We start from the raw sequence: 27,202 nt of genomic DNA, 5'->3' as shown, positions 1-27,202 counted from the left end.
AACAGAGAGATCGGGGTGTGATGGCAGAGCCAGGTATCCACTGGATTTTCAATTATGTAATACAGATTCCTGCAACATTGGCCAGTACAGAGGCTGCTGAGCGGGCAGGTAGTTAACTGTGTGCTGGGTGGATATTCCCATTTTCCTGATACCAGGAGAATTCTGTCACATTGGCTACTGTGGAAGAGACAAAGTAGGGAGAGAGCATGTTTGAGGCTGGCAGCCCAAATCCGGGAGCGCCATCCTGATGCACTTCTGGGAAGAGCTCAGTAACCTTGTGTTTTATCATCTTTTCTTGCATTGTTCTGGTTTCTTTGGGTGGGCAGAGCTGTGCAATGGTGCTCCAGAGCACAGTTGGGATTAGCACAGGGAGAGCTGAATCCTTCACTGTGACATCACCAGAGTGCTTGCTGCAGTGACGCTGACAGACCTTCCCAAACTGGAGCCGGTTTTTGTTGTTGAATCCAAAAAAAAAAAATTAAATTAAAAAGACAGAGGGTTTTGCAGTCATTTGCTGGCATTCCAGGTTAATAAAAATGTATGACATGAAATGTTTGTGGTTAATGTAGTCTGTGAAATGGAAGAGAAGGGAGATCACATGGCTCAGACAGCCGACTGCAGGAATTCCTGCAGAGATGTTTTGTGTTTGAGGACCAGTTACGGAGTCTTGGACTTGGGAAAGTTGTGGCCTTTTGTGCTAGGTGCAAATGTGGTTTTAAAGTTCGGAGCTGAACTACTACATCAGCCAAAGAGTTACCTTCATGCTTATCCCTGAAGCATCCTGGTGAAGTTTCCACATTCTTTCTGTGTGGCTTGGGATTGGGCTCAGGAGCAGTTGTCTGTGGCTGTGTTGATTTCAAACCATAGGGTATCAGTTGGCTCCTCGTAAGGGCAGCTGTTGTAGTCTGTCTGTAACGTGTGTGATCATCCTCTGTGCCATTTCCCTGACATTTGGACCATGAAAAGCTCCCTGGCAGCCTTTCTGGTATCAATAAAACCAGGAGAACTGCTGTCAAGGCACTTCAGTGGGACCTGGGAATGCAGCATGAAGTCAGTGCCTCACGTTGATTCTGAGCACAACGTTGGCTCTGATTCCTGGCCATCAGCTGGGCATTCCTGCTGAGGCCTGTCCTGCCCAGGCTGCCTCCCACAGCCCTGCTCCTTTTCCATCAGTGATGTTTGCAAACAGTCAGTATTTGTGGAGAAATTCCTCTCCTGGTTGTATTCTTCTCTGTCCATGGAGCCACCCAGGGATTAAATTTACAGAAGACGTGCCCATCCTCACTGTGGTCACAGCTTTGCTGTGAAAAGGGCTAAAGGGCTTTTAGAAGGGCTAAAATAAAACACAAAATCACTGTTTTCTAGGCTGATACTCCTTGTGACTCAATTACAATGTTCCTGTTAATACAGCAAAGAGGAGACCTGTGCTGGATTCTGAAGGCAAATTTAATTCACTCCTAAGTGCAGTTATGGACTCCTAGCATTCGTTTTGGAGAAGTTACCCAGTCAGGTTGCAGCTAGGTTTTATTTCTGTGGTTAATTTGGGAATGTGGGTCATTGACACTCACTTCCCCTTAGTGCGAGATCCTGAGGCAAGGAGTTCAAGTGTGGCTCTGCAGCAGCACTGAGCCAGGCACAGCAATGCCTTATCCTTCAAGTCTTTATTTTCAAAGAGCGGAATTAATAAATGAAGATGTTTTTTAAGCTGTGGGAAAATAAAGAAACTTTCCTGACCATTATTGCCTCAGGCTTCTCAGGTAGTTCACAGAGTAGCAGCTAGCATGAGAGCTGCTAAAAAGGGGGTGTAGTTAGGGAGAGGAGCCATGGCCATTGAGTAGTCGAGCTCTGTAAATTCCACTGTTGTTAATTTCATTACTTATTACTTCACTTCATTAATTACCAGCATTTTCCTTCCCCTCTGCGTGCGCATTTCGAGACGCGCGGCCTCCCCTGGGGAGGGGCCCACACCCCCTCCCCGCTGCCAACTGCAAACCACAGAGGGGCTGGCTGGAAAAGGAGGAGCTGATAGATTGGAAAGGCAAATTCCAGCCTAACTGGAGCAGCACAGACACCCGGAGAGGCCAGGGCTGTGCAGCTCCAGGCAGGGTCAGGAGCCGCGGTGACGGCCGAGCTCTGTCCCCCGTGGGCTGGCAGCTGCACAAGAGCTTGGAAAGGCTTCTCCAAAGGGAGCAGATGATTTTCTGGTGGGGATAGAAGACTCTGGCAGCTGGCAGAAGTTCATGTTGGTCTTTTGGCTGCTGGTGGTAAAAGGAAGGGGGATGCGGGTCCAGCCCCGTGGCCACCGGTGGGATGGAGATGGCCGCGGTCCCCTCAGCCCTCCCTGGGCAACTGCCCAACTGCTGCTCAGCAAATTACCAAATGCTCCTCCACTGGACGAAAATTACCTTGCTTTCAATTCAAAGAACAGATAATGGGCTATTTTCTTCCCAAAATACTGGGAAAAAGGTGTGTGAGCACCAAATGTGCGGGTTGTTATTTCCATCTCATAATGGAGATGGAAATCCTCCTCACCCAGCAGCTCTGAAACAGGGAAATAACCAGCCTGTTCTGATTAGAGAGTTACATATTGCTTGATAGCAAACCATTCCCAAGATGAAAAAACAGAAGATTACCAGAAAATTAATGTCTTCTAAGTTATCTTCCAGCCTGTCCTTTACATTAGGGTGTGAGAGAAACTTAGGAATTTGTCTCACCTCATTTGATGCATGTAGGGTTGTAGGGTTTTTTAACTTGCCAACAACCTTCCAGAGAAACAGCAAATGAAAGAATCCAGTGATTATTTTAAATCTGATGAGAAATGCAACTTGCATTGAAAACAAAGCAAAGTGGATTTGAGATCAAATTGAAATAAAAGTGAAAAGAGAAAGCCAATTAAAAAGCCAATTAAAGGAAAAAATACAATTACAACAAGAAAGGTAAGAAAGGTCTGATAGTACATGTTCAATATTTATACTTGTCAAAGATATTGCTGATGGCAACTTGTCACAGAATCATAGACTGATAAGGGAGGGACCTTAAAGCCCATCCAGTCCCACCCTTGCCATGGGAGGGACACCTTCCCCTATCCCAGGTTGCTCCAAGCCCCATCCATCCAGCCTGACCTGGAGCATTTCCAGGGATCCAGGGGCAGCCACAGCTCCTCTGGGCACCCTGTGCCAGGGCCTGCCCACCCTCCCAGGGAACAGTTCTCCCCAGTATCCCATCCATCCCTGCCCTCTGGCAGCGGGAAGCCATTCCCCCGTTGTTCTGTCCCTCCATGCCCTTGTCAAAGCATCCTTCTCTGTTTTCTGGCAGGAGGTGGTCCTTTGTGAGAGCCATCTCCCCTCTTCTTGCTGCTTTCCAAGGGGTGCTGCTGGGAAGCCTTCCCACAGCAAGGAGGTGTGAGATTGACCACGGTGTAACCACAGCTGTGGTTAGTGTTTGTTTCTCTGGTTTACCCCTCTGGAACTCGGGTCCTAAAAATAGTACAAGTTTGAACTGGCAGATGTTTCATTTGTCCTTTATGAGAGGACCAAAATTAGCCTCTCATTTGGCACCTAAATAAAGCAACTTAACTGCCTTTATGCGAACTTTGCAATTACTGTCTATTGAAGTTGCAACATTTTGTTGTGTTTGATGGGGAAGGGCATTATATAAGCAACACCAGCACCTAAAAAGCCACCAGACCTTGAAAGAGAGAGAGGACAAATATGAATGAGCCCAACTGGGTTTTCTGGGGGGGACTGATCGGGATGATTGGTTGGGTTTTTTTTTTACTTTTTTTGATCCAAGACAGGTGTTTTCCCTAATGAAGATTTCATTAAATAAAAAGAAAGAAAAAGGCAAAAGTACCTTGGAAATGCACAGAGAGCTGTCTATTGTAAAGGTAAAAAACATTAATAAAAGGACAGCAATGGTTTCTCTAATTTTCAGAGAAAAATCTGCACAGAATGCCTGAAGCTGGGTTAGCAGTGGGACTCCCCAGGGGCAACAGAAAGATGTTATAATCAATTACCACATCATAACACTGATGTATGATAATTACTGAGTGTTCCTCCTGAGATAGTGCAGCATTTGGCTGGGATGCAGCTCTTTCATGGTCCACTGCCTGATTAATATGCAAATAATAGGCTGATTGCATGATGAATGCAGAAAATGAGTTCGCTGATAACGTGAGCACCGAAGCGGGAAGATGATAAATTACTTTTACTGACTGTCCTACATTAAGTACCCTTTCTCAACAATTTTATCACAAATTAAGTAAAGCAGTATGGAGAGATTATGAGGATGTGTAAAATAATGTACCTTAATAGCTTTTATAATATTGTTGCGTGCAATGTAAATGTCATTTTGTTTCAGCACTTTCCCCAGCGCGCCTCCAAAAAGGAGGGTCTGGAGTGCAGCACTGCTCAGGGTCACTCTGTTTCTCCCTGTGCTGAGGGTGGGAGATGGAAGGAAAGGAAGGAAAGGAAGGAAAGGAAGGAAGGAAGGAAGGAAGGAAGGAAGGAAGGAAGGAAGGAAGGAAGGAAGGAAGGAAAGGAAGGAAAGGAAGGAAAGGAAGGAAAGGAAGGAAAGGAAGGAAAGGAAGGAAAGGAAGGAAAGGAAGGAAAGGAAGGAAAGGAAGGAAAGGAAGGAAAGGAAGGAAAGGAAGGAAAAGAAGGAAAAGAAGGAGAGAGGGCAGTCATTAGCCTGGGATCCATCCCATGTGGACATTGCCTGTGGCAAGGGAATGTCCACATTGTTTAGTGGGGGAGATCTCTCTAAATGCAGTGCACAGTGCACATATGCATCCTGCTGCAGCCTCTGCTGCAGAGCAGACACGAGGTTCAGATCTCAGAGGAGGGTGTGGAAATACCTTCACACTCGGGCTCCTGACACAGGAGGACAACAAACAGTCATAAAATTGGTGCCACATTCAAGCAAGTTGGTTTAACACATCAAATCACAAGGTCAGCAAGTCAGCAGAGGCACCATAAACTGCAGCAGAACCTCCTCGTGGAGGCTCTCACTCTGTTTTCCAAAAGGTATTGTGCACATGTTTGTCTTGATTATACTAAAAATATAACACTGTGGGGTTGTGGCATCTTGATTGATTGCTTCCATGACATATTTGTTTTAGCATTCAGAAAATCCTTAATAAAGCGTCTGCACACAAGCTGGTTTAATAATAAGGTTATTGAAAATATTTTCTAGCAGTTATTTCTAAATATTGATTTCTAGCTAAGTTAAGGAAACAGAAAAATCTGAATATTAAGTAAAGGTTGGCAGAGTAGAGCAATGTCTTTTAAAGCAGCCATGATTCTGCCATTAATCACCTAATTTAAAATATAGTATATTTTTAGAAAGAGTTTTTTTATTGGTTAAGAGTCATCTGTAAAACCAAAAATTATAATTCACTTTTCAATGCCAAGATTCCACTTTTGGCTCAGGAATCATAGAATCACAGGATAATTTGGGGCTGTTGGCCTAACCTGGGTATTGCTCTGATGTTTTCAACTGTGTATCCAAATCTAGCTAAAAAATTCTTACATTTCTCCATTTTTTTTCTGTGTTTCATTGTAAAGTAACGCTTAGGGGTAGAGAGGCCTCTTCTTCCCCCCCAGGCTATTGCAAAAATGTCCTTTAATTCTTCTCCTCTGAGGGTTTTCTCTTGGGGTGTTGTGTCAGGGCTTGGTGTGTCTGCTCCAAAGTCAGATCTCAGCACAAATTTCACTGGAACTGACTGACTCCAGTTGTACCTTCCTGCACAGGATTCCAGACATCCTTCAGAGCAATCTGTGCTCCCCACTCCTCCTGACTCAGTGGAAGTCTGATGGTTTCACTTCATGCAGCCTTAAAATAGGTCTTGGTGTAGCTTTGGGCGCAACAGTGGGATTTCTAAAACTCTGAGGTGTTTGTGGCTGCAGGTTTGTTGATGGGAGAATTGGTTGCCCAACTTCTCCAAGTTTTAAACATCCAGCTGTAAATCTCTCCTCATAAGTCTATCACCAGCTCCCATCTTACGTGCTCTTTTCTCAGCTTCATCTGGTTTCTCCAGCTCCTTCTGCTTTCCAGAGCTGAAAACACATTTTTTTTAATAGAGGCACAAAGCTAAAGCAATTATTGAAAATACAACTTAAATTGCAGCAATCCTTCAGCAGTATTCAAAAGCAGGTTTTTTCAGGTAATTCTAACATCTACCCTGATTATTCAGTTTTATGTGCTCCTGACTCTTAATATGTGTGCAGAGTGGGAACCTTTATTTTTACATTGCCCCAGTAATTGCAGAGTTAACCAAAGCTGGTTCCTCCCCTTTCCGTGCAGACACACATACATCTGCACACTATCCTAAAGGGGTTTTTCCTTTGATCCCTCCCCCCATCCACATAAAATTTCCCTCTGAGCCAAGACCCAAAATAACATTTTCCCCAAAGTTACAACATTTATGAAGCAAACAAACAAATTCTCAGAGTGGTGGCAACCCCAGCAAGTGCTCACAACTCCAACTGCACAAACCTACGTATTTGACATCATTGCAGATGCAAACTGCAGGGAGCTTTGTGCACTCCCTGCACGGAACTGGGGAGTTTATAACTGTGGGGAGGATCGTATTTTCATGAGCCACATCAGTTTGCAAATTGTGACTAGGCAAGATTCACTCACTCAGTAAATCCAGCAAAAGCACTACCTGGGAGAAGGCACTTTCACGCCTATTTTCTTTAATTAGTCAGAAGAGGGATGTGTTGCAGTGCTCTCCCACAAGTGCTGCTCAGCTTTATTACCTAGTTCAGGCTTGTGCTGCACCCACTGTTAGTGAGGAGAGTTGCTGTTATGGTGCTTTAAAAGATTCATTTTAGAATGCTAATATCTTCTCATCCCTGGAGGTGTCCAAGGCCATGTTGGACGAGGCTTGGAGCAACCTGGGATAGTGGAAGGTGTCCCTGCCCATGGCAGGGAGTGGAACTGGATGAGATTTAAGGTCCCTCCCAACCCAAATCATTCTGTGATTCTCTGATAAGACCCTGCAAAGGCAGACATAGCTAAAGGTGAAATCAAATAGAAGGCTGGAGGGAAGAAATCTCTCCCTGAAATTCTCACACCCTGGGAAGCTGAGTACCAGGGTTGTCCTAGGGATGTTGCTCAGCTGTGTGTGACCAGGCCCTGATTCTCAGGGCAGCATTCACCAGGTTTTGGTCTACAAATTGGATAGAATGGGCAGCCTCATCATCAGGAAACAGAAACTAATCCAGTCCCAGTGTGAGACACTTTGATCTCAGGCAACCTGCCAGGCCTGTTGTTGTCCATTAACTCATCTGCACGAGGAGGTAAATGCAGCCCTGAAGTAGCAAATGCTCTTTTAAGAGGTTGCTGAGAAATCTCCTGTCCACATTTGTCTGCTTTCATCTTGCCCACTGATGTGCTGATTTGGGAGCGAGCAGAGCCCGGGATGCCCCCGGCTCCCGTGGGATGTGCCCGTTCCCCCAGCTCCTCAGGAGCCAGCTTGGACGGGGTTGGCACAAACCTGCAGCCCGAGCTTTGGACAGTGGGAAAAGTGGTGCATCAAAGCCAGCACCAGTGAAATCATGTTTGGGTTCTCGTTGGAATGTCACAGAGTACCCTGTCATTTTGTTTTAGCAACTTGTCCTTCCAAATGCGCAGTTCGCCTTATGGCATGCCAGCAGTAAAAATGTCACTTACAATAATTACTTTTTGGTGAAAATGCTTGCTGACTTCCTACCTTCAAGCTGTTTTTTACACAGTGGGGAGATAATAAGAAATGACTTTATCCTGACTGCTCAAATGAACACTAAATGGAATTTAGGTTATTATTACTGCAGATAGAGGACTGTGTATTGAAATTTAAATAGTGGATCAGATAAACTACAGAGATTTGTCTCTGAAAATTATAGTGGATCCATTTTTTCAATCCACTTCCCTCTGAAACTTAAGGCAGCTGTTGTCTGCCTGCTGTCTTTAGAATATAATATTTTTCCTAATCCTTTTAGAGGCCCCTGAATACCTTCTGTGTTTTGCATGGTCTTCCTCAACTTTGCCATGTTCGGTACCTGGTTCCCCATGAGTCCCTTTGCAGTTTATTAGCTAAGCCTGTGTTAGCAGCAAAGGTTGGACAGGTTACTCTCCCAGCAGCTCCAGGAGTACAGGGTGTCTCTGTGGATGGACAGGTGTGCTGGGAGGAGGGACTGAGAGTGGGCTTGTGCTTTATGCTCACAGATTCAGATGCTCTAGTTCAAATCTCTGGACTTTGGATTTGGATGCAAAGCCAGTTTGCTGTCAGAGGTGAGGCAGGGTCTGAGCAAAAGCAGCAAACCTTCAGCTCTCAAAATGCATAGGAGAAGTTTTATTGGAGGACTCTGTGTGCTGGCAGACGTGATGCCTCTGGGACTGGTGAAACCTTATCTGTGTCTCAACACTGCTCTGTCACTGAATGCCTCCTTGGAGGGGATACTGCAGCACTGGTGTCACGTCCTGTCGATGTCTCAGATCTTCTGGGGAGCTGGGAGCAGGTGGCACCTGCAGGTCTTTGCATCTGAGATGTCCTGAGCTTCAGAAGGAGCCTCCAGCTGAAGAGTGCTGTGGATCCGAGCTGTGCTTCACCTGTTGGAAGTGTCCTGTGGACTTGGGAAGAGTTCCTGGACATCACAGAAACGGTCCCCCTTGAGCAGTGCCCTGCAGATCTAATTGTCCCTGACTGCTGAGTTCCTGCAGACCTGGTGATGCTCAGGAGAGGAGCCTGCACAGCCTAGGATTGCCTGCACACTGCAGACCTGGTGATGCTCAGGAGAGGAGCCTGCACAGCCTGGGATTGCCTGCACACTGCAGGGACTCTGCCACTTGACCATGGCAGAACAGAGCAGAGGGAGGTGTCAGGCTGAGACTGTGCTGGGGGAGTGTTTTCAGCTGATTTGCAGGCTATCACTGGGACAGTCAAGCAACTGAGGCCCCAGGATCCAGTACTGGGGACCTCACCCCAACATGAGGTGGGAAGTGTTGGAGAAGAATAAGAAGATCTGGAATTCAGGAAGACCACTGTGATCAATGAACTGAGACAAGAACTCTGATTTCAGACCTCCTCAATTTTCCAAAACACTGTCATGGCAGATGCTATGTGGAAGGTGTAGGGGATGGATGGGACCAGAGCAGCGTTTGGATTCATCCATTGTGCCAAGGAATGCAAGACCACAAAAGATTTTCTGTGTTTGTGTAATTAAAGCAGGGTTAGTTTGTTATGGTTCTCAACAAGGTTTGTAAAATACTCAGACCCAAGACTTATTTGCTGAATTGTTTGCAAAGTTAGTTCAGTTTCTTACCAGATAGCTACTAAGGGGCAAGGGCAAACTGTGATGATGGTTTGGGGCTTTGTTGCAGTTAGATGGTCATTCAAGCAGCAATTTTATATTGAGAAAATGTTATTTTAAAAGAAAACAGGAGATATTTATGTAATATTGACTTTCTTTCCACTCATTTATACATCCTCATTTTAGATTGTGCATCCCTCTCTGGTATTGTAGGAAAAAACAGAAGGGAAGAATTTCCTGACTTAAGAATAAGTCCCGTGTCCTCTTCCAGGTGTGACATGTCCCCAAGCAGGGATATCTGTACTGGCAGACTGAATCAGGTGTATTTGTCTTTCTGGAGAGGCATTTGCCTCCAAAGTGTGGAAGCTCCCCTTCAGTGCAGGGGCTCTCTCTGAGCTGTGTTATCAGCTGTGAAATAGCCTGGGTTGCTCTTTGGTTCTCTTCGTGTCTTGGCCACGAATGGGGCCCAATTCCACTTGCCAAACATTTCAGCTTGCTGGTCCATCTTGGCAGACATCATTTCTAGTAGTTGATTTGCATTTTTGGTTATTATTTTCCATGCTGCATGTTTGAATGTGCTCCTTAAAATCACTTGGAAGGGCTTAACTTCCCTATACCCCAGACTGTATTTTGAATTAATTACGTAAAATGCGCTGGTAGGACCTTTGCCCTTTCATGGCTCAGTTTTACATATATCTTCAAAAGTTTGGATGATTTAAGTGCATTTTTGCTGTCTTTGCATCTTTAATGGCATCTGTCAACACCAGCCTGTGATTGTGCAGAAGTTACATGGGGTTTTTATCATTTAAAATGTTAAGCTGTTTCTTCATCACGTACAGGGTCTATTGGTCACCATCTGCCCTTAAAGTCATATTTAGGGACACCCTGTTTCCCCCAGCCTCCGTAAAGCTCAGGGCACCACTGATGTCTTTGACTACTGAAACTTGAAATCTTCCCAGGTTCTGCAATGTCCTTGTCACTGGTGATGCTCTTGATCTCTCCAGCTCTTCCAGCACCTCATTTTTGAACTTTGGAGCTTTTACTTCACATCTTATATTGGATGCAGGCTGTTAGAAAGCAAACCCCTTTGGTGTAGCAAAGTTTACCTGGAATTTATTGAAATAATTTCATCAATAAAGGGTGGCCATGGACACCATAGTTCTGTAATACAGTTTTATATTTATATGGACAAAATGGTCCTTTCCTCCTTAAACACAAATGTGAAAACATCCAGTGAATATTACTTTTAAGTAATATGGATTGCTTTTAAGTTAATGTTATTCTTCAGAGCAGTCTGGGGTTAAAAAAGCAGAGCAAGTTTTAAAGAAATAAGCTCTCAATGTATTGTTTTCATTGGAAATGTTCAATTGCTGCTTTGGAAATCTTAATGTATATTTTTCAGATATCCTGAATTTGTGTCTTTGTCTTGTGAGGAACTTGAGAGAAATGAATACAGACAAATTATTTCATAAACCATGTGAAATGGCTGTAGATTGACAGTTAAATCTGGAATAGTGAATACAGTCAATTTTCCCCTTTGTTCTGTCAGCAGTCACTTGTACTCTAAATTTCTATTTAATTTTTTAAGTAGATTAACGGGAAATGTTTGCATTATTTGATTATTGAATTTACTGTCCCAAATAATGGATCTTTTCCTCAAATATTTATGTGATCTTGAAAATGTTTTTCCAGAAGGGAAAAATGCTAAAAATGAATAGGGAACATATTTTGAGTTATTTGTAGTACATGTACATAATGCCTCGCCTGAAATCACTGTACACTTGCCTTTTGGTGGGGAAAAAAAGCAGTTTGTCATCTGTACTGCCTTCCAAAATTAGATTCAGATAATCCCACCTTTTGGAGTAAATGAGCAGCAGATTGGTCTCTTAAAAATGAAATTCAAGTAAGCTCTTGGTGAGTGATATAAAAAATAAATAAGCTAATATGTGAGCAACAGAGAGCATCTCAGTGATAGATGATAACACAGATTACCTTTGTTGTGCTCATAATTAGGCTGGGCAGGGAAGGGAGAGGGAGAAGGAGGCATTAAGAAATGCTTTTGTTTAGTCCCGTGTGGTTGGGTTTAGTTTGGTTTTGGGTGGGTTTTTTTATTATTTTGTCCTTTTTTCTCCCTGTGTGTGCGTGTGGCTCGCCGTGCATGGATGAGGAATTGTATAGGAAATTTGCAGCTGCTCTAGTTATTCACTAAGATTTGTATAAGCTGGCACAAGGGACAAAATTAGAGGGAAGTTGAACGAGTGCTGTGCAGTTTATTAGCTAGGAAGCCATAATTTTGACCTTGCTGTGGGTTAAAGGACACAGACCTGAGAAGAAATCTGTTTATCATGTGGGGAATTCATGCCATCCCTGACAGTGTACAGTGAACAAGATGGATGATCTGCCAAATTGGTCCCTCGCATGGGTGAATCAGGGCAAATTTACAGTACAATTCCTTTGCTGCTCCTGATACAGAAATAACATTTCCCAGGGTTTCTGTTCGGTTGTATGATGACCCAGGGTGAGCAGAGAGAAGAAATAGGATTTGTAGGATCCCCTTTACCTTAAAGATTTACATGCGCCTGACTTTCTGTCTTCCTCTTTTGCATCTCACATCAAGCACTAAGAAAAAAGTCAGATTTTTAGGTTTGAGAGTGCAACTTCACGTGAGTGTGTCAGGGAAGCTCTTGAATGCAGCATGGGAGAGCTCCCAGGACCCTGAACAACAAACACCATTATCCTCTGCACTCTGCTCCCTTTGGGCCTGACTTTTCCTGTGGCAATATTTTCCTTCAGCACTGGGATGTGTTTCCATGCTGCGCAGGCTGCATGCTCTGGAATGATCTGACAATATTGTGGATAACAAACTCAAGGACCAGTGAGGTGATGGCACCTGAGAATCCTCTGTGGTGGCACCGCAGGGCTCAGAGAACACTGGGCTCTCTTGGGTTTGGACGGCTCTGGGCTCCTCCTTGTGCAGCTGAGAGCTCTGTCAGCCTCCTCCAGGCAGCTGGAGCCAAACCCAGGGGTGTGTGGGGCTGGAATCCATGCCATCAACCCTGGCAAGTCATGGGTGGGAGGCAGCAAGGAGGAGGAAGCAGCCCCACAGCAATGGGACAAGCTGTGGATGGAGAAATCGCCCGTGCTCCTTATCTCCTGAATGATTCTTGTCAACCACGTTGCCTCTGTGGTGCTGCTTTAAAAGAGGTTCAGCCTGTACCCTCAGATGTCTGGAATCTCTGAATAAGCTCAGTCAGTACGTTCTGTGAGAGATAAATTTATTGGGGGAAAACAACATTTTGTACAGAACCTATTGTTGTTGGCAAATTAACAGATTGGGAAAGCTTTCCTTCAGATTTGGGTGTCTTCTGATCCACTCTCTATCTTTATGTTGGATTCTCAAATACTTTAATTAATACAACATAATTACAAACCGTATTTTAATCTTGTTATTTCTGGACAAAGAGAATTGCAGAAATGTGATGTGTGTGATAAGAAACAAAATGAAATCAATAACACTCTCAAGATAGAGACTTGTATCAGTTGTAGAAAATCCCTCACTGACAGAACAAAATAGTGGCTGAGTGAGTTTCTTACAAGTCACAGAAGGAAGTTTAAACCAGTGTAGAATGGTAGCTTTAAAACCATCCTTATATAAAAATGTTGTGACAAGCAAAACTGAAATTTCCTGACCAAGGAAATTGCATGCAAACTTACAGACTATTGCACTTCAGTTTTTCCTGATTTTTATTTGTATTTGTACATCTTGTCTTTATAAGAAATCAGAGACAACTCAAGATAAAATTAGAAAATAATTCTTGCTTTTAAAAAGAGGCTTTTTAGTACCCAAGTCATAGCAAGTAGCATTTTGCATACTTAGGCATTTCTTTAAGTAGGTAGAATATAAATGAGGAGGAAAGTTAAATATCCTGCAATCAAAATATTACAATTATGCTAAAGTGGGGACTTTTTTGTCTTTTTTTAATTACAGAAAGTACTCCAAAGACTTCTGCCAGTTGCAGTCCTGCTCCTGAATCTCCCATGAGTTCCAGTGAATCAGTGAAAAGCCTGACTGAGTTGGTACAGCAGCCCTGCCCTGCCATAGAGACGAGTAAAGATGGCAAATCCCAGGAATCCAGTGAGCCACCTGCATCTGAATCCCAGTCCACAACCCCTCTGCCACTCTCAGGCCACTCTGCACTCAGCATCCAAGAACTGGTGGCCATGTCCCCTGAGCTGGACACCTATGGCATCACCAAGAGGGTCAAGGAAGTACTCACGGACAACAATCTTGGTAAATCTCTTTATTCTCATTTCTTGACCAAAATCATGTGTAAGTGTTCCTGCTTTTATTGTTAGCTACAGTAGATGTCTGGGAGAATACCTGGGTTTGACTCTGGCCTAAGCTTTTATTTGCTAAAGAGATGCCTAACCTTTTTAAACTGCTGGAAAACTCCTTTCAGATTGTCACACTCTGCTTCAAATCCCATCACACCCTTGTTCTGCCTAAGCTCTGCTCCTGGCTCAGCAGCCAGGTACTGCTCCCACCTCCCAAAACAGAGTCCAGCAGGCTGTCAGGACCCCCAGAACCTCAGATCTGGGGAGATCTCCCCTTGGGAAAGGCTGTTTCCCCCACCCTTGCAAACTCCAGGCTCATTTTGGGTGAAGCAGAGGAGCCCAGCTTGGTTGGAGAGGAAGGTGCACCCCAAGCAGCAGCACAGTGTCCCTGCAGAGCTGGGAGGGAAAATCCAGACTCAGCTGAGGTTTAGATGAGCCTGAGATAAGTGTGCAGGGCCACTCAGTTCCTCTGCTTTGAGATGTGCAAAGCTGAGGCTGCTTTTGCCTGCAGATGGGTTTTTGGCTGTTGCCTTCAGTGCCATGACTGTTTGGAATAGTCACAGGGAATGACCTGATGTGAGTATGGGAAATCCACATTAATGCTGTCACTGTGCCTCTAAATCACTGGTTCTTCATGTCTTTAACCCCTGCTTCCCCCACAAGGCTTTGGGAAATGTTTGTGGGATCCCTTGAGGGCTCTGGCAGGAGGGCAGTAAGGCTGTCCCAGTGGTACCTGCTCCATCTGGCTCTCAGCAAGGGATTCATCCCACCTGCATCAGGTGTTCAGGGGAATGCCTGGTGCTCCCCAGAAGTACCAGCTTCTCTTCCTTCACTACAAACAGGACCAAAAGTTTAGATTTAGATGGAGGATGTTACCTATGTGAGAAGAATTTTATCCATAACATCTGAATGTGATGACTGTGAAAGTAAAAACTCCTCTATTTTAGAATGTGAGGAAGCCTTTTTTCATCCAGACACAGAATAACGTGTTCTTTTCTTAAAACATATTTTAAGGGGAAAAAATACTGGGATGGGGGAGGTCTAAGTTCTCATTTAACATCATTTGGGGGAGAAAAGGAAATGGTCTGATCACTGACAGACGCTGAATGAGATTGTGTTCCACTGAGCCCAGCAGAATTCCTTGCCCTTGCACTTGGCTGGGGCAGATGGTGGTTGCTTGTTCAGTGGAGATAAGGTAGAGATAAAGCCCCAAATCATGGTAAGGGTTTGCACATCCAAGCCCCTGGTTTTTGAGCAAAATGCTATTGAGTGCTGTACCTGCTCTGGTGTTCCAGAGAGGTTTGAAAAAAAAAAGTATTTTTGTTTACATTTGCTTTGATGCCATTTTTACTTAGTCTTTTTTATTTCCCATGATTTTTGTTTTCCTACAGTGTGGCTGACAAGCCTAAAAAGCAGCAGAAGAGCCAGGAAATGTGCCCCAAACTCTGCATTAGGTGTGGAACCAGTTTCAATGTCTCCTTTTGTGCCCTCAGTGTGCTAGTGCACCAGGTTTTCTGGTGCACAGGTTTCTCTGCTTTAGCCCACTGGGCCTTGTGAACCTGTCACAGGCAGCTGGTGGTGGCTGAGGTGTCCCAGTGTCACCAGCCAGTAAAGACCACAGCTGTACAAAACAATTCAGACTGAGCTGGGTGGGTCTCTCCTCCTGTCACCAGCCAGGGGAATGGCTTCAAAGGGAAGCAGAGTAGGTTCAGATGCGATGTCAGGAAGGAATTCTTCCCTGTGAGGGTGGGGACATCCCAGCACAGGGTGCCCAGAGAAGCTGCCCCATCCCTGGAAGTGTCCAAGGCCAGGCTGGACAGGGCTTGGAGCAATCTGGGACGGTGGAAGATGTTCCTTTCACTAGGAGCTGGAACTGGGTGATCTTTAAGGTCCCTTCCAACCCAAACCATTCTCTGAAGGTTCTGCACCTTCAGCACACCATGCTGGCAGTGTTCACACTGAGATGCTGCTGATGTTCTGAGCCCCAAAAGTCAAAATATCCTCAGGGGTTCCCTGCTGGGCTGCAGGGAGCTCACAGAGGGAAGCAGATGCACTCAGGTGTTTGAGGACAGGGGATATGGGGCATTTTGTAGGAAGGGTCAAGACTTTCCAGGAAAGATCCATTAGGGTCTGCATCAGTGGGAACAGACATGAAAGGTGGGGAGGAGTTTTAGGAAACCTGTGCTTAAAAATATTCCTGTTATTACTGGTGAAGACGGAGCGTGATACACCTGCTCCCTCCCAGGGATGATTTCTGACACCTTCCCCCTTAGCTTGGGAGTCTTTCAGGTGTTTTCTCCTGTCCTGCCATATCCTGACATGAAATAAACAACACAAACATCTTTAGCTTTGTTCTTAACACCTAGAGAACATGATGTTACCTCCTTCCACATTTGCATTTTTAATTTTTAGGCTGTAGTTGAAAGGTTCATTCCCTTCAGCAGCACTGCCAGCACTGCTCATTCCCAACCCTTCTGCAAATCTGTGCCCCTATTCCTGTTCTTGTGGCAACACAATAGCAGATTTTTAAAGTGGCTGTGTTATCTTGTTAGTAGCTGGCAGGTTTACAGGGAAATGGATGAGGCCTTGCTGATGTTTTTAAATACAAACAGGGAGCAGGTTACCCCAGCAAGACGTGATAAAAACATAAAGATAGAATTGATAAAGTTTCCCCTGAATTACCTCTTTTGTCTGATTTTCCTGATATTGAGGGTAGTGGAAAATCACTTATTACTCAGGAACTTGAGTGAATTCTGAATGTAGGTTTCTGTTCAGTCTGTAGGAGCTGTTTTCAGGGCTAGTTTTGGAGCTTATTAGCAGAGTGTCACGTTAAACCCTGATCTCCTTTCCCCTCTCTGCCTCTCACTATCTCAGCTGCTTCCTCTGAAAGCTTTGCAGACCCACCTGCCCCACACTCCTGAGTGGGATGTGCTGCAGCTTCTGACTGGTCCCATATTCCCTCGTCTCCCCATACAGGCAAAAAAAACCTCACCAGGGCAAAAGTGGGATATTTTGGGATATTTTTAAAGAGAAAGAGGAGGGGAATTTTGGAGTTAAGTGCAGGGGATGGGTCTATAGAGCAGATATTTGCAATGAGCTGTCTGTGTCAGGATCAGGCAAGGCTGTGAAGGGCTCCTAAGAGCTGGTGGTGCTTTTGCAGGCGTGGGCTTGTCCTGCAGAGCTGTGGGGTCAGAACCTCCACTCATCCCCTTTGTCCCTTAGGGATCTGTTGGTTTCCACTGGCTACAAGTGCTAGGATGTGAAGGGAGAAGGTTCTGTTGTGTGTTAGTGAGGGCACTCTACAGCTGCAGAACCCTGAGCCCCAAATTTGGGGGTTATGGAAAGATCTTTGGGTTACCTTGAAATCTCATGGCAGCAGCACTTGTATCTTGAATCCTGATGACTCAGGTGACTCCAGGCTCTCCTGTAGCAGAAGTTGGAATCAAGGCAGTGCAGCTGAGGAAGAACACTGAAGTGAAGGGGGTTAGAAAATCAGCTGTGTGGTTGGGTTTGAGCTGCACAGGCATTTTCCCCAGTCCTTGATAAGTTAGGCTTTTCCCATATAAAATCATTGTCAGCAATGCACATATGAACACTGTACACTGTCAAGCGTTTGCAGATTTTACCGTGCCAGATGACAGCATTTTGTGAGAGAACTAAAATTAACTATTCTTAACTAGAAATACTGCAGAGATTGTAAAACAAAATTTGTATTGCAAATTCTGATTACCTCTAGTGGGTGAGACACAGTTAGATCCCCACAGATAGTACAGCCCAGAAATTCCATACATGTTTCTCTGAGGACATTTATATGGCCATTGCTGAAGGGGGAGGCTGCATTGCTCTTGGTTCACTGATTGCTGGAAATGTTTGGATTGCCCTGCTGGAACAAAGCTGTGGCACTGCCCTCCTGCATAAGAGCTGAGTAGCCTCACTGCTCTCACTAGTTGCCTGCTTAGCTAGAAGTTCAGTTTATTTTTCCTCTCCTAATTTTATTTTTGCACACTGTTTCACTGTAAGGTCCCGCTCCCCAAACGTGTCAAGCTCCTCCCTTTATCCCAGGCAGATCCTGAGGCTTAAACTAAAGCTCAATATTTACCCTTCTAGTGGGGGTAGAGCATTTATTCTCCTAAATGTTTCTTCTGGGTTTTTGAAGCAGTTCTGAAGTAAGAATGATGGAGGAATGATCTGCTGTTCTTTGCTGTGTCTCGGCCGAGCGAATTCATGCTCTTCTCGTTTCCCATTAGGTCAGCGTTTGTTCGGGGAGACAATCCTGGGGCTGACCCAGGGCTCTGTCTCAGACCTGCTGGCTCGCCCCAAGCCCTGGCACAAGCTGAGTCTGAAGGGAAGGGAGCCCTTTGTCCGCATGCAGCTGTGGCTCAACGATCCCAACAACGTGGAGAAGCTGATGGATATGAAGCGCATGGAGAAAAAAGGTAACGGGGAGCAGAGTGCTGACTCACACCTCCACTCTTCAGCCTGGCTTTTATAACCCTCCAGAAACAGTGGAGAGGCAGCATTGATCCACTGTTACGAGGCTTATGCAAAAGGACTTCACCACAGCTTTGTCTGGAGCTTTTATTTGATGCTTGCTCAAGCAGATACATCTCAAAATAAAAGGAAAACAAACACACAACAAAAAGCCAACCCCCAAACCCTAAATATTCACCAGCTGCTGGGGAGTCGTTGCTGTTTTCTCCTATAGATTAATTACTGAGGCCCTGGTGTATCACTGCTAACTTGCCTTACCAAATGAGAAATGTGGGTTTGGGAGCTGGCTTTGGGTTATTAGTTAATAGTGCTGCAGCTGGTCCCAGATGTTGGGCTGGAAGAACTGTGCATCGATTCCTGGGAAAGCTCCTTGCCAGTCCTGCACTGATGCTTGCTGGGAGGAGAGAAAAATGCAGCCTTTGTAAAAGGCTATTGCAGAATAATGATATTTGTAGCCTTTATAGGGAGGGGTAAGGTGATTGTGTTAATAAAATAAAATTTGTGTTGTGCTCACATGAAACGGGGTGATGGGGATGGACCTGGGAGTGCTCTGAGTTGGTACTGGCTATCTTAGCAGGAAGTACATCCTGCAAATTTATCCAACTCTCTCCATTTTAAATTCATCACTAACACCCAGTGGTTATTCAGAGCCCTGTTTTTAGTGTGTTCATGTGATTTTACAAGAGAGACTCGTGGGCTGCCATTATCAGCAGTTAACTAATTAATGATATATACATCTCTGGAGCTACCCCTTAATGATATTAGCACAGACATCATTAATCGTGTACACTGAAAGCTCTGCTGTTGACTGATGTTCTGAAAGCATTTACACATTTGATCAAGAACTTGGTGATTATATTTAAAATTGCAGTGAGGGAGCTTCTGGGAAAATTATAGTCTTGCAGGCTTTTAAGAAGAAATTCAAACCCTTGTCACAGTAACCAGTATAAAAAAAGCAGTGCAGTGTCTTGGCACGTGTATGATCTTCCATGGGGAGTAAAATCCACTTGGGTTTCCCACTTACAACTGTAAACCAAAGGGAATCATGAGGAGTTTTGCTGTATTAGAAACATGGCAGGAATAAAATTGTCAACTAGCTGGATTTTTATAGCCTCACAGAGAATATTGCCCATAATGCAGCAAAATAAAATAAAAATAATTTAAAAGTAGTACTGACAATATCCTTTCAAAACGATTTTCTAAACTGGATCCTTATCAAATAGTGAGCAATACATATGGTCTGTAGATGGCATCTGAATAGAGATAAGGCCATAAATCATTGAGACTCTGCTCTGAGCTCCTGAACTGTGCAAGTGCTGTCCTCAGAGCAGTCTAAAGTGACTTCAACCCTGTATTTTCTGCAAAATCCTTTCATGCAGGTAAGGATCCTGTGATTTAACCTTTTAAATTGCTCCAGAGCCACATTAAGAATTTAACTTTCCCTTCAGCTAATGTCAGTTAAAGAACAATGCGACTGGGTCTGCTTCCAGTGAAACATTATTATCAATTATTTCTCTGCCACATTTTATTAAGGGAGTAAATTAATAATTATGATAAAGGTGAGCTGCATATCTCTTTTTTTTTTTTTTTCTGTTCCGCCAGTCTGAAGTTTGTGCTATAAATGTCCCTTTTAAGAGGTTCTGAAAATTTGCAATGTACACTTACCAACCTCTTTGGAGGGAGCTGGGGCTTCCTGCTCACCTGGCTGAGACATTTGCACACCTTTCCTGCCTTGGAAGAGTTCATTCCTCTCATAACCTCCGGGGTGTTGGGCTGCTGGAGCATCACGCTCCTCACAGAACAGCACTGCTGTCAGAGGAAAATTGAATTGCCTTTATTTCCCCATTATTTCACTTTTTAATAATCTTGTTCAATACCAGATAAGGGATATAAAAAAATAAAAATTAAATTCAAAGGGGCTCTGTTTTATCTCAGTGGGCAGCTGTGCAGTGGTGTCTGTGGCATCCACAGCTGGCACACGTGGATGCTGAGGGGAAAGGTGTAACTCAGTCAGCCTCAGATCCAGACCTTTGCCCAAATTACAGCTGGGTTTCCTTTTTCTTCACATGTCTCCTGAGAAATGGAGACTGGTCACAGACAAAAATCAAACTTCTCCAAATATAAAGTGTGTTTGCAACTTGGGTTCCAGTTTGAGCCTTGCTGTCACTGCAAATGTGCTGCATTACCTCCTTACATTGTCGGCACGCAGCACATATGTTTAAAAATAAAAATAAAAATGGAAAAGCTTTTAAAAATGTCATCTAAGTTTCCAGAGACCAGCATTAAAGCCTGAAGTCTGAGTCCTAGTTCAGCCTTTGGCCCAGTGGAAATTTGTCCTGATAGTAGATTATCCTCCAGAAAACAATGTCTCTGACAGAACAGTGGGACATTCTCCTCTTTATTTGTATTTTAATGAAATATGTGCTTTTATATAATTTGTTCCATTCACACGAGAGCAACCCAGCTCAGCCAGTGCACCTTTTGTGATCCCAGTGTGAGGTAACAGGAGCAGAGGAAGGAATGACATTTTTCCCCAGCTCTCACAGCTCTGGATTATTCTTTGCTGCTTAAGACAGGAGCTCTGCCCTGCCAGAAACCCCATCCTTTGGAGAGCAGGCAAAGGGAGATCCAGCCCATCCTGATCCCTGCATGTCTTGTGCTGGCTCAGTCACCTGACCAAATTCCAGAAGCTCCAGTTAGAGGTGGTCTGAGCCCCTGTCACATCTCCCATGCCAGGTTCTGTCTCGTGGCCTCCTTGAAGCTGCCAAGGTTGCTGAGGTGATGGATGCTGTCCTCCAGCCTCTTGGTTCTGCTGTGCAAGGAAACAAGGGAGCTTTGGCTGTAGTTTGCCGGTCAATGCAAGTAGGAAATAACACCCAGGAAGGAGTTTTGAGATTAAACACCTTTTAGAAATATGAGATTATCTTGCTGGAATGATTAATTCCATGGTTGAAGGTTGTAACAGTTCCTTGAAGGCTGCAAAAATAAGGCCAATGGGTCACTTTGAAATAATGCAGATTTTTTGCAGTTTTCCATCTGGTTGGAACAACTTAAATAGGTGGATTTTTAAAGGAGATTTATTTTTAAAAAAAACCACTTTGTTTTTTATGGTTATTTCAAACGTGTGCAGGACTGTATCACGTCAGAGTGATGGATCACGAGCAGCTCACGTTGTGTTCCATATCAGTGATCCTACACAGTAGGCAATCCTCAGGTAATCTGTCATATTCAGGAAAAACAAAATGTGGGCCATGCAGATACCCCCAAAGGTTACAGAGTGTGTTCAGAATTCACTTCCATGATAGTAAAGCCACAGTGCCAGAGGTCCCACTGGAGGCACCATGGAGAGGGCAGGGTGCTGGAGCCCACTGGAGCCAGAAAACCCAGCCAGTCCTGGAGGGAGCCCTGCCAGAAGGCATTGGCTGGGGTTTGAGCACTGCAGTTTATTTGATTGCACTGATTTCTTATTCACTGTGCAGCCTCAGCCTGAAGGCAGAGCTGTGGGGAGAGAAAAATTGAATTTTTGAGGAATTTGGTTGCTGACCAGTGTGACTGGCCCCACAGTGTCCCTGGCTCCAACCAGAGCTCCTGGCTCCTGGAGATTTAATGCCTCCTGGATTGATGTCAGGCTGGTGTAATCTGGAACTTAAAACCCGAGGTTATCAAATTTTAGCTCTTGAATACGTAAACTCTTAAATATCTAGAAGGTCTTTAACAAGCCATTAAATATTTTATTGACAAGATTCATCTATATTTGCTGTTTTCAGCCCCCTCATTAGCAATGCTTGTGCATGATACTGCCAGGTGCAGTAAATCCCACCTCTCCGTGCCCACTGTAAATCAATCAAGTCAGTGACAGCCTTTGCTGGGACTCCTTCCTTGTGGAATTTGCCAGGATAATTCACTCCCAATCAGGGAGGAAGGTCAGTGGCAGGATCACAGGCTCCTGCCATCCGCCTCACCGAGCCCATCAGTGCAGGGAGAGCTTTCTTAAAAGTGTCTGTGTTTTGGAAGGAGCTTTGTGTAGGGGAGGAGGGTGCTGGGGGCTGGTTTTCTTTCATAACCTGTCACTGCCACAGCAGAGCTGTAGGGAAAGGCAGCAAACGCCTGATGGCTGTTCAGCCCATCCCTGGCATCTCCGGGCTCCGGGCGCCATCGTGTGTTGGAGATGGCTGGGGAAGGCTGGGGATGCTGCAGCTCCACTTCCACAGTCATGTTTTCCTTCGTGTCACAGACACCTCCGTGTACACCTGAAGTGTTTTAACCACCAAACCCCTTTCAGTCAAAACGAAGCACAACTGTCCCAGGCAGGGCCTTGTGTGGGAGTTCACTCCTCTTGAAAGAGTGAATCTGAAATGAGTCGTGTGAACTGAACCCTGTCATTCGTGTCCCACGTTCATTGTAAAGGCAGAAAACTCTGGCAGGTTTCCAGCTGACTTACCCTCTTTTCTTCTCTTTCTGCTTCTTGCATCCTCCCCTCATTTGGCCTCTGGTGGCACCCCATCCTTCCCATCCCCTCCCAGCAGCCCATCCCTGCATCCCCACCTGCCGTCTCCATGTTTATCCCTCAGCTTTCCCCATCTTTCCTTCTCACAGCAGCAAGTTTATACCCGAGTTCAAAAGACCCTGATAGATAAGAATCCATTGATTCTGCATTTGTGTTCATCCTGGGCTGATGCACCGTGCTTCTCTTTCAGCCTACATGAAGCGGCGGCACAGCTCCGTCAGCGACAGCCAGTCCTGCGAGTCCTCGTCCGCTGGCATCGACTACAGCCAGGGCGCCAGCCCCCAGCCCCAGCACCAGCTCAAGAAGCCCCGGGTGGTGCTGGCACCAGAGGAGAAAGAAGCTCTCAAACGAGCCTACCAGCAAAAGCCATACCCATCACCAAAAACCATTGAGGAACTCGCCACGCAGCTCAACTTGAAAACCAGCACCGTGATCAACTGGTTCCACAATTACAGGTGCGTGACCTCCCGGAGCCCTGCTCCTGAGGGAGGGCTTGGCTTTGGCAGGTGCTGCTGTGCCTCAGCAGACTGTGTCTCGTGGTTGTGCAAAACAAGCAGCTTTGACAGCAGGGAGGTTCTCACTAACACAGTGCTAATGCTCCAGACTAATTTTAAGTCATCCCTGAGGAGCAGCTGTGCTCACATATTGATGTGAGTAGTGCTTTTAAACAGAAAGTCTGGCTTTTGGGGTGGGCGTGGATGCAGAAATGTCCACTGATGAATATTTATGAAGCCACTGCAGTAGGCCAGGCTGCTCTGTGTGACTCACATGTGCACACGCACAGACACGTGCCGGGTGTGTGGTGGGTGTTGTCCCTGGGTCACTGGGTGGGGGGTACTTGGAAATGCCCTTTATTGGATGCCATCAGAATGGCCCTGCTTTCATTGTGTCATTTTTCTGCATCAGAAGAAAAAAAGTATTTTCTTTTAAGTCTTGAGTCACCGAGCTCTGAAAATAGGCACGGTGTTTGTGCTGTGTTTCTGGGAAGCTTCATGGAGTCCTGAAGGACAGAGAACCAATAACCCTGAAGTCAGATGAGGGACTTCTTACAGAGAGGGACTTTCTTACAAGGGCCTGGAATGCCAAGACAAAGGGGAATGCCTTTAAACTGCCAGAGAACAGGGGTGGATGGGATATTGGGAAGGAATTGTTCCCTGGGAGGGTGGGCAGGCCCTGGCACAGGGTGCCCAGAGAAGCTGTGGCTGCCCCTGGATCCCTGGGAGTGCCCAAGGTCAGGCTGAACAGGGCTTGGAGCACCCTTGGACAGTGGAAGGTGTCCCTGCCCGTGGCAGGGGTGGAACAAGGTGAGCTTTTAGGTCTCTTCCAACCCAAACCATTCCAAAATTCTATGATTTATTTCATTGGCATGATTAAATCATTGAGTCCCACTGAAATAAAATGTGGGTCTGTTCAGTTCCTCTTTCATTTGAGGAGGAACCTTCTCCACATTTGATCCCCTGAAGCAGGTTTTGGCCTGGAGACAGCGATAACAAGAGACAAGGCTGGAATAGCACATAAGAATTATAGGGATTTGAATAAACATATTATCAACTGTGCTTGGGATTGGAAGTCCTAATTAATGCAGCAGACTTTTCTCCAAGAAATTTGTGCTAATGAATATTGAACAGGTACAGTTAAGCTACCAGATTTAATACTATTCTGCTCCTTCACTCGGAGCCAGTAATGTTCCTAATTAGTCCAGATTGCTAAACTTGTTTGTTTTTAAAAACTGCTAACATTTAAAGGGTAGTTTTTCACTTTAGCCCTTCTCAGCTTTTACCAGGGAACTTGCGGAAGCAAAAGCAGCAGAGTTTAATGAGCTATCTCAGAAATATTATGCACAATAGTTAAATAATGTTGATAGTAAACAATACAGAATTTTTAAAAAATCAACTAATCATATTTACACTGAATTTCACTGTCTTGAATTCAGTACAGATGCAGCCTCTTTTCACTGCTCAGAGTTCTCCAAATGGCAGGCCTCTTCCAATTCCCACTTGCAGGCAATTATACACAAGTTGGAGGGATGCCTATGAAAATATGTTCCCTTCGGCCTGACAGCAAAATGTGCTGTTCTCACTTGGGCAGAGGAGCGGTGGCGCTGGTGGCAGGTGTCACCTCCCTCTGGTGGCAGGTGGCACCTCCCTCGTTATCACGAGATCCATCCCTGCCTGGGCGTGTGATCGGTGCCTCCAGCCCCACCTTCGCGGGGAGGAGGTGCTGACAGCTGGACACAAAATCAAACCCTGCAAACCGGGGGCTGGGGGCAGCACAAGGCTGAGCTTTGAGTGATCCAGGCCTGCTCCCAGATGTGCTGCTGGGACTCCAGGGCTTTCAAATGCTGTTTCAAGCCTGTTTGGAGCCCTGTGTGCTCTGAGCACTGAAAAGTCAAAACACAAACCTATTTTTTGTTCCCCTTGACAATAACTTTCGTAGCTGTCATGCATGATTTTCTCTTAAATCATGTGCAGAGTGTTGCAGAAAAGGGACAGGTTCCATGTTCTGTGAGGGGAGCAGGGTCTGACTGTTCTGCAGCTTGTGTGTTATAAGAAATGGGTGGTCTTTCAGTCTTCCCTAGGCTACACTTAACTTATTTATCTCTTTCATACTCTGCCTCAGCCATTTCTTTTCCAAACTGAAGAATTTTTATACAGAAGCAGTTCCACATCTCTGACCATCTGCTTGTGCTTTAATACTAATTTTTCTCTGTCTTTATATAGGGGAGGGCACAGATTTGGACAAGTTTGTCTTGCTGTCTCTTGGGAATCCTGTTGCAGTGATGCTTTTCCTTTCGGGTTCAGCCCAAATCTCACTTTCCAAACGTGGTTGCTATAGCAGGATCTACCTTTATATCCACCAGATGGAAAGTCAGCATTAGCATTTATTTCCTGCAGCAAAAAGAAACGCTGAAAAAAATATCCTCAGCAGGCAAAGAAATAATTCACTTCAGAATATAAATGGGTATAAAGGATTTTGACATGTCTGCAAACTTCTCCAAGTCTATGGCTTTGCATTCATACCAGTCACAGAGCTCTCAGAATATACAATAAATATCCCTTGCTTTGCACTAGTGAAGCACATACAAGACACATCAGAGTTTGAGGCTCTGATGTCTTAAGAATGGTAGAAAAAAGCAGGAGGGAGGAATTCCTATCCCACTTCACCTGTGGAAACTGGCACATAAACCCAGTATGCCACAGAAATTATACTACAGATGCATCAGGAATGAAACCAAACTTTCTAGCATTGTAATCCAGCACTCTTGGACCCTAAATTCAGAGTGTATTTTTCAATGAACTCTACGTAGTGCTGGTTTTGATGTTGCATGAAGGCTTGTCCAGGGAGCTGCAGCAAACACCCAGGAGATCTCTGACGTTTTGCGTTCCACTGGTGAAATCCAGCAGGGTGTGTGGATGTCAAGACCAACACCTTCCCCAAGAGGAATGCTCTCTGGAATCCTCTAGCTGCTGTCACCAGGTCTTCTTTACCATAAGAATTTAATTACCATGTTAATCAGGAGCCAGACCAGATTCCAGCAGCAATATATTGGGTGTGCATTCCCGGGATTTCCACAGACATGGGTTTGGTATCTGTAGGGCTGTGGTCAGATTCTCAGCGAGGTTCAGTACCTGCTGAAACTGAGGTATTTTAAATGCCATGCAGGCACAGAGCTCTTACCAGCCTCCTCTCCTGACTTGGGGAATGTTACAGAAGCACCATGTTCTGGATCAATGTCCATGCAGGGAGATGTTAGGCATAAATAGAGCCTGATAATCGATGTTGCAGGATGCATGCAGTTAATGGTAATAGAAAATTAATGTTAGCACCTGTGGGCTTCTGTTAGGTGAATAATATTCTCCTAGGGAAAATTAGAGACCCCCTAAATCCCTCAAAAGTGTGGAGTCAGCGAGTACTGCTGAAATACTCTGTTGCATTTCAAGTAAGTCAATAAGATCAATAGCTTCAAAAGCAGTATTCAGGTGGTGTTCTCCATTTAGCTGAATGTTTTTCCATTGTGTGCTGTCTTCCACAGCACAGTTAAGGGAAAATAGAAAATCCTTACAGCCATCAGCGCTGGGACAGCGTGTCACTTGTGGTTTGCAGGCCCCTTGGCAGTTCCCTGTGGCTGAAACCAAGAGGTTTTTATCTTCACTCTGAAAAATAGTAAGTTCTGGTAAACTCTCCCCAGGCCTGTGGTCCCATCCCTGAGCCCAGATCATTGGGGCTCCCTCTTGGGTATAAATTAGGACTTAAATGGTGTCCATCACCTCTCCCATGGATGCAGCAGGACAGAGAAAGGGTTAGCCCAGACCCTAAGTATTTTCCATAAACCTTTCTGTACTTGTGAGGATTTTGGGAACTCCTAAACAGAGAAGGAAGAGGGAGGAAGGCCTGAGTTAAATGGCAGAAGTGGTGTGTTTGGGTTGTCCTTGCACACCAGGCAATTCTACCCACTCATGGAGTGCAGTCATTCCTGTGAAAGGCACTACTGGGCTTGTCACTATTCATGTTCTGGAACTGATTTTTTAAATAAAAAATGAGGCAGAAGTCAGACTAGCTCATAGACTGGCAG

At 45.0% G+C, this 27,202-nt stretch overlaps 1 protein-coding gene across 7 annotated transcripts in view; it reads left to right on the top strand.

Annotated features, from left to right (window-relative positions):
- CUX1 (cut like homeobox 1) overlaps window positions 1-27,202 on the top strand; it is a 268,969-nt gene that overhangs the window by 208,880 nt on the left and 32,887 nt on the right. For 6 of the 7 annotated variants that reach the window (XM_038157826.1, XM_038157829.1, XM_038157825.1 and 3 more), the window contains 3 exons: window positions 13,285-13,587; window positions 17,879-18,067; window positions 22,820-23,084. The exons of the other annotated variant lie outside the window; for it this stretch is intronic. In XM_038157826.1, coding sequence (XP_038013754.1) covers window positions 13,285-13,587; window positions 17,879-18,067; window positions 22,820-23,084 — 757 coding nt within the window. The remainder of the gene's footprint in view (window positions 1-13,284; window positions 13,588-17,878; window positions 18,068-22,819; window positions 23,085-27,202) is intronic. 7 annotated transcript variants of the gene reach the window in all.

This window comes from Motacilla alba, chromosome 19, assembly GCF_015832195.1.
Source record: "Motacilla alba alba isolate MOTALB_02 chromosome 19, Motacilla_alba_V1.0_pri, whole genome shotgun sequence".
NCBI classification, from domain to species: domain Eukaryota; kingdom Metazoa; phylum Chordata; class Aves; order Passeriformes; family Motacillidae; genus Motacilla; species Motacilla alba.
Note: the sequence above shows the minus strand (reverse complement) of the source record. Positions and strands in the feature narration are given on the sequence as shown.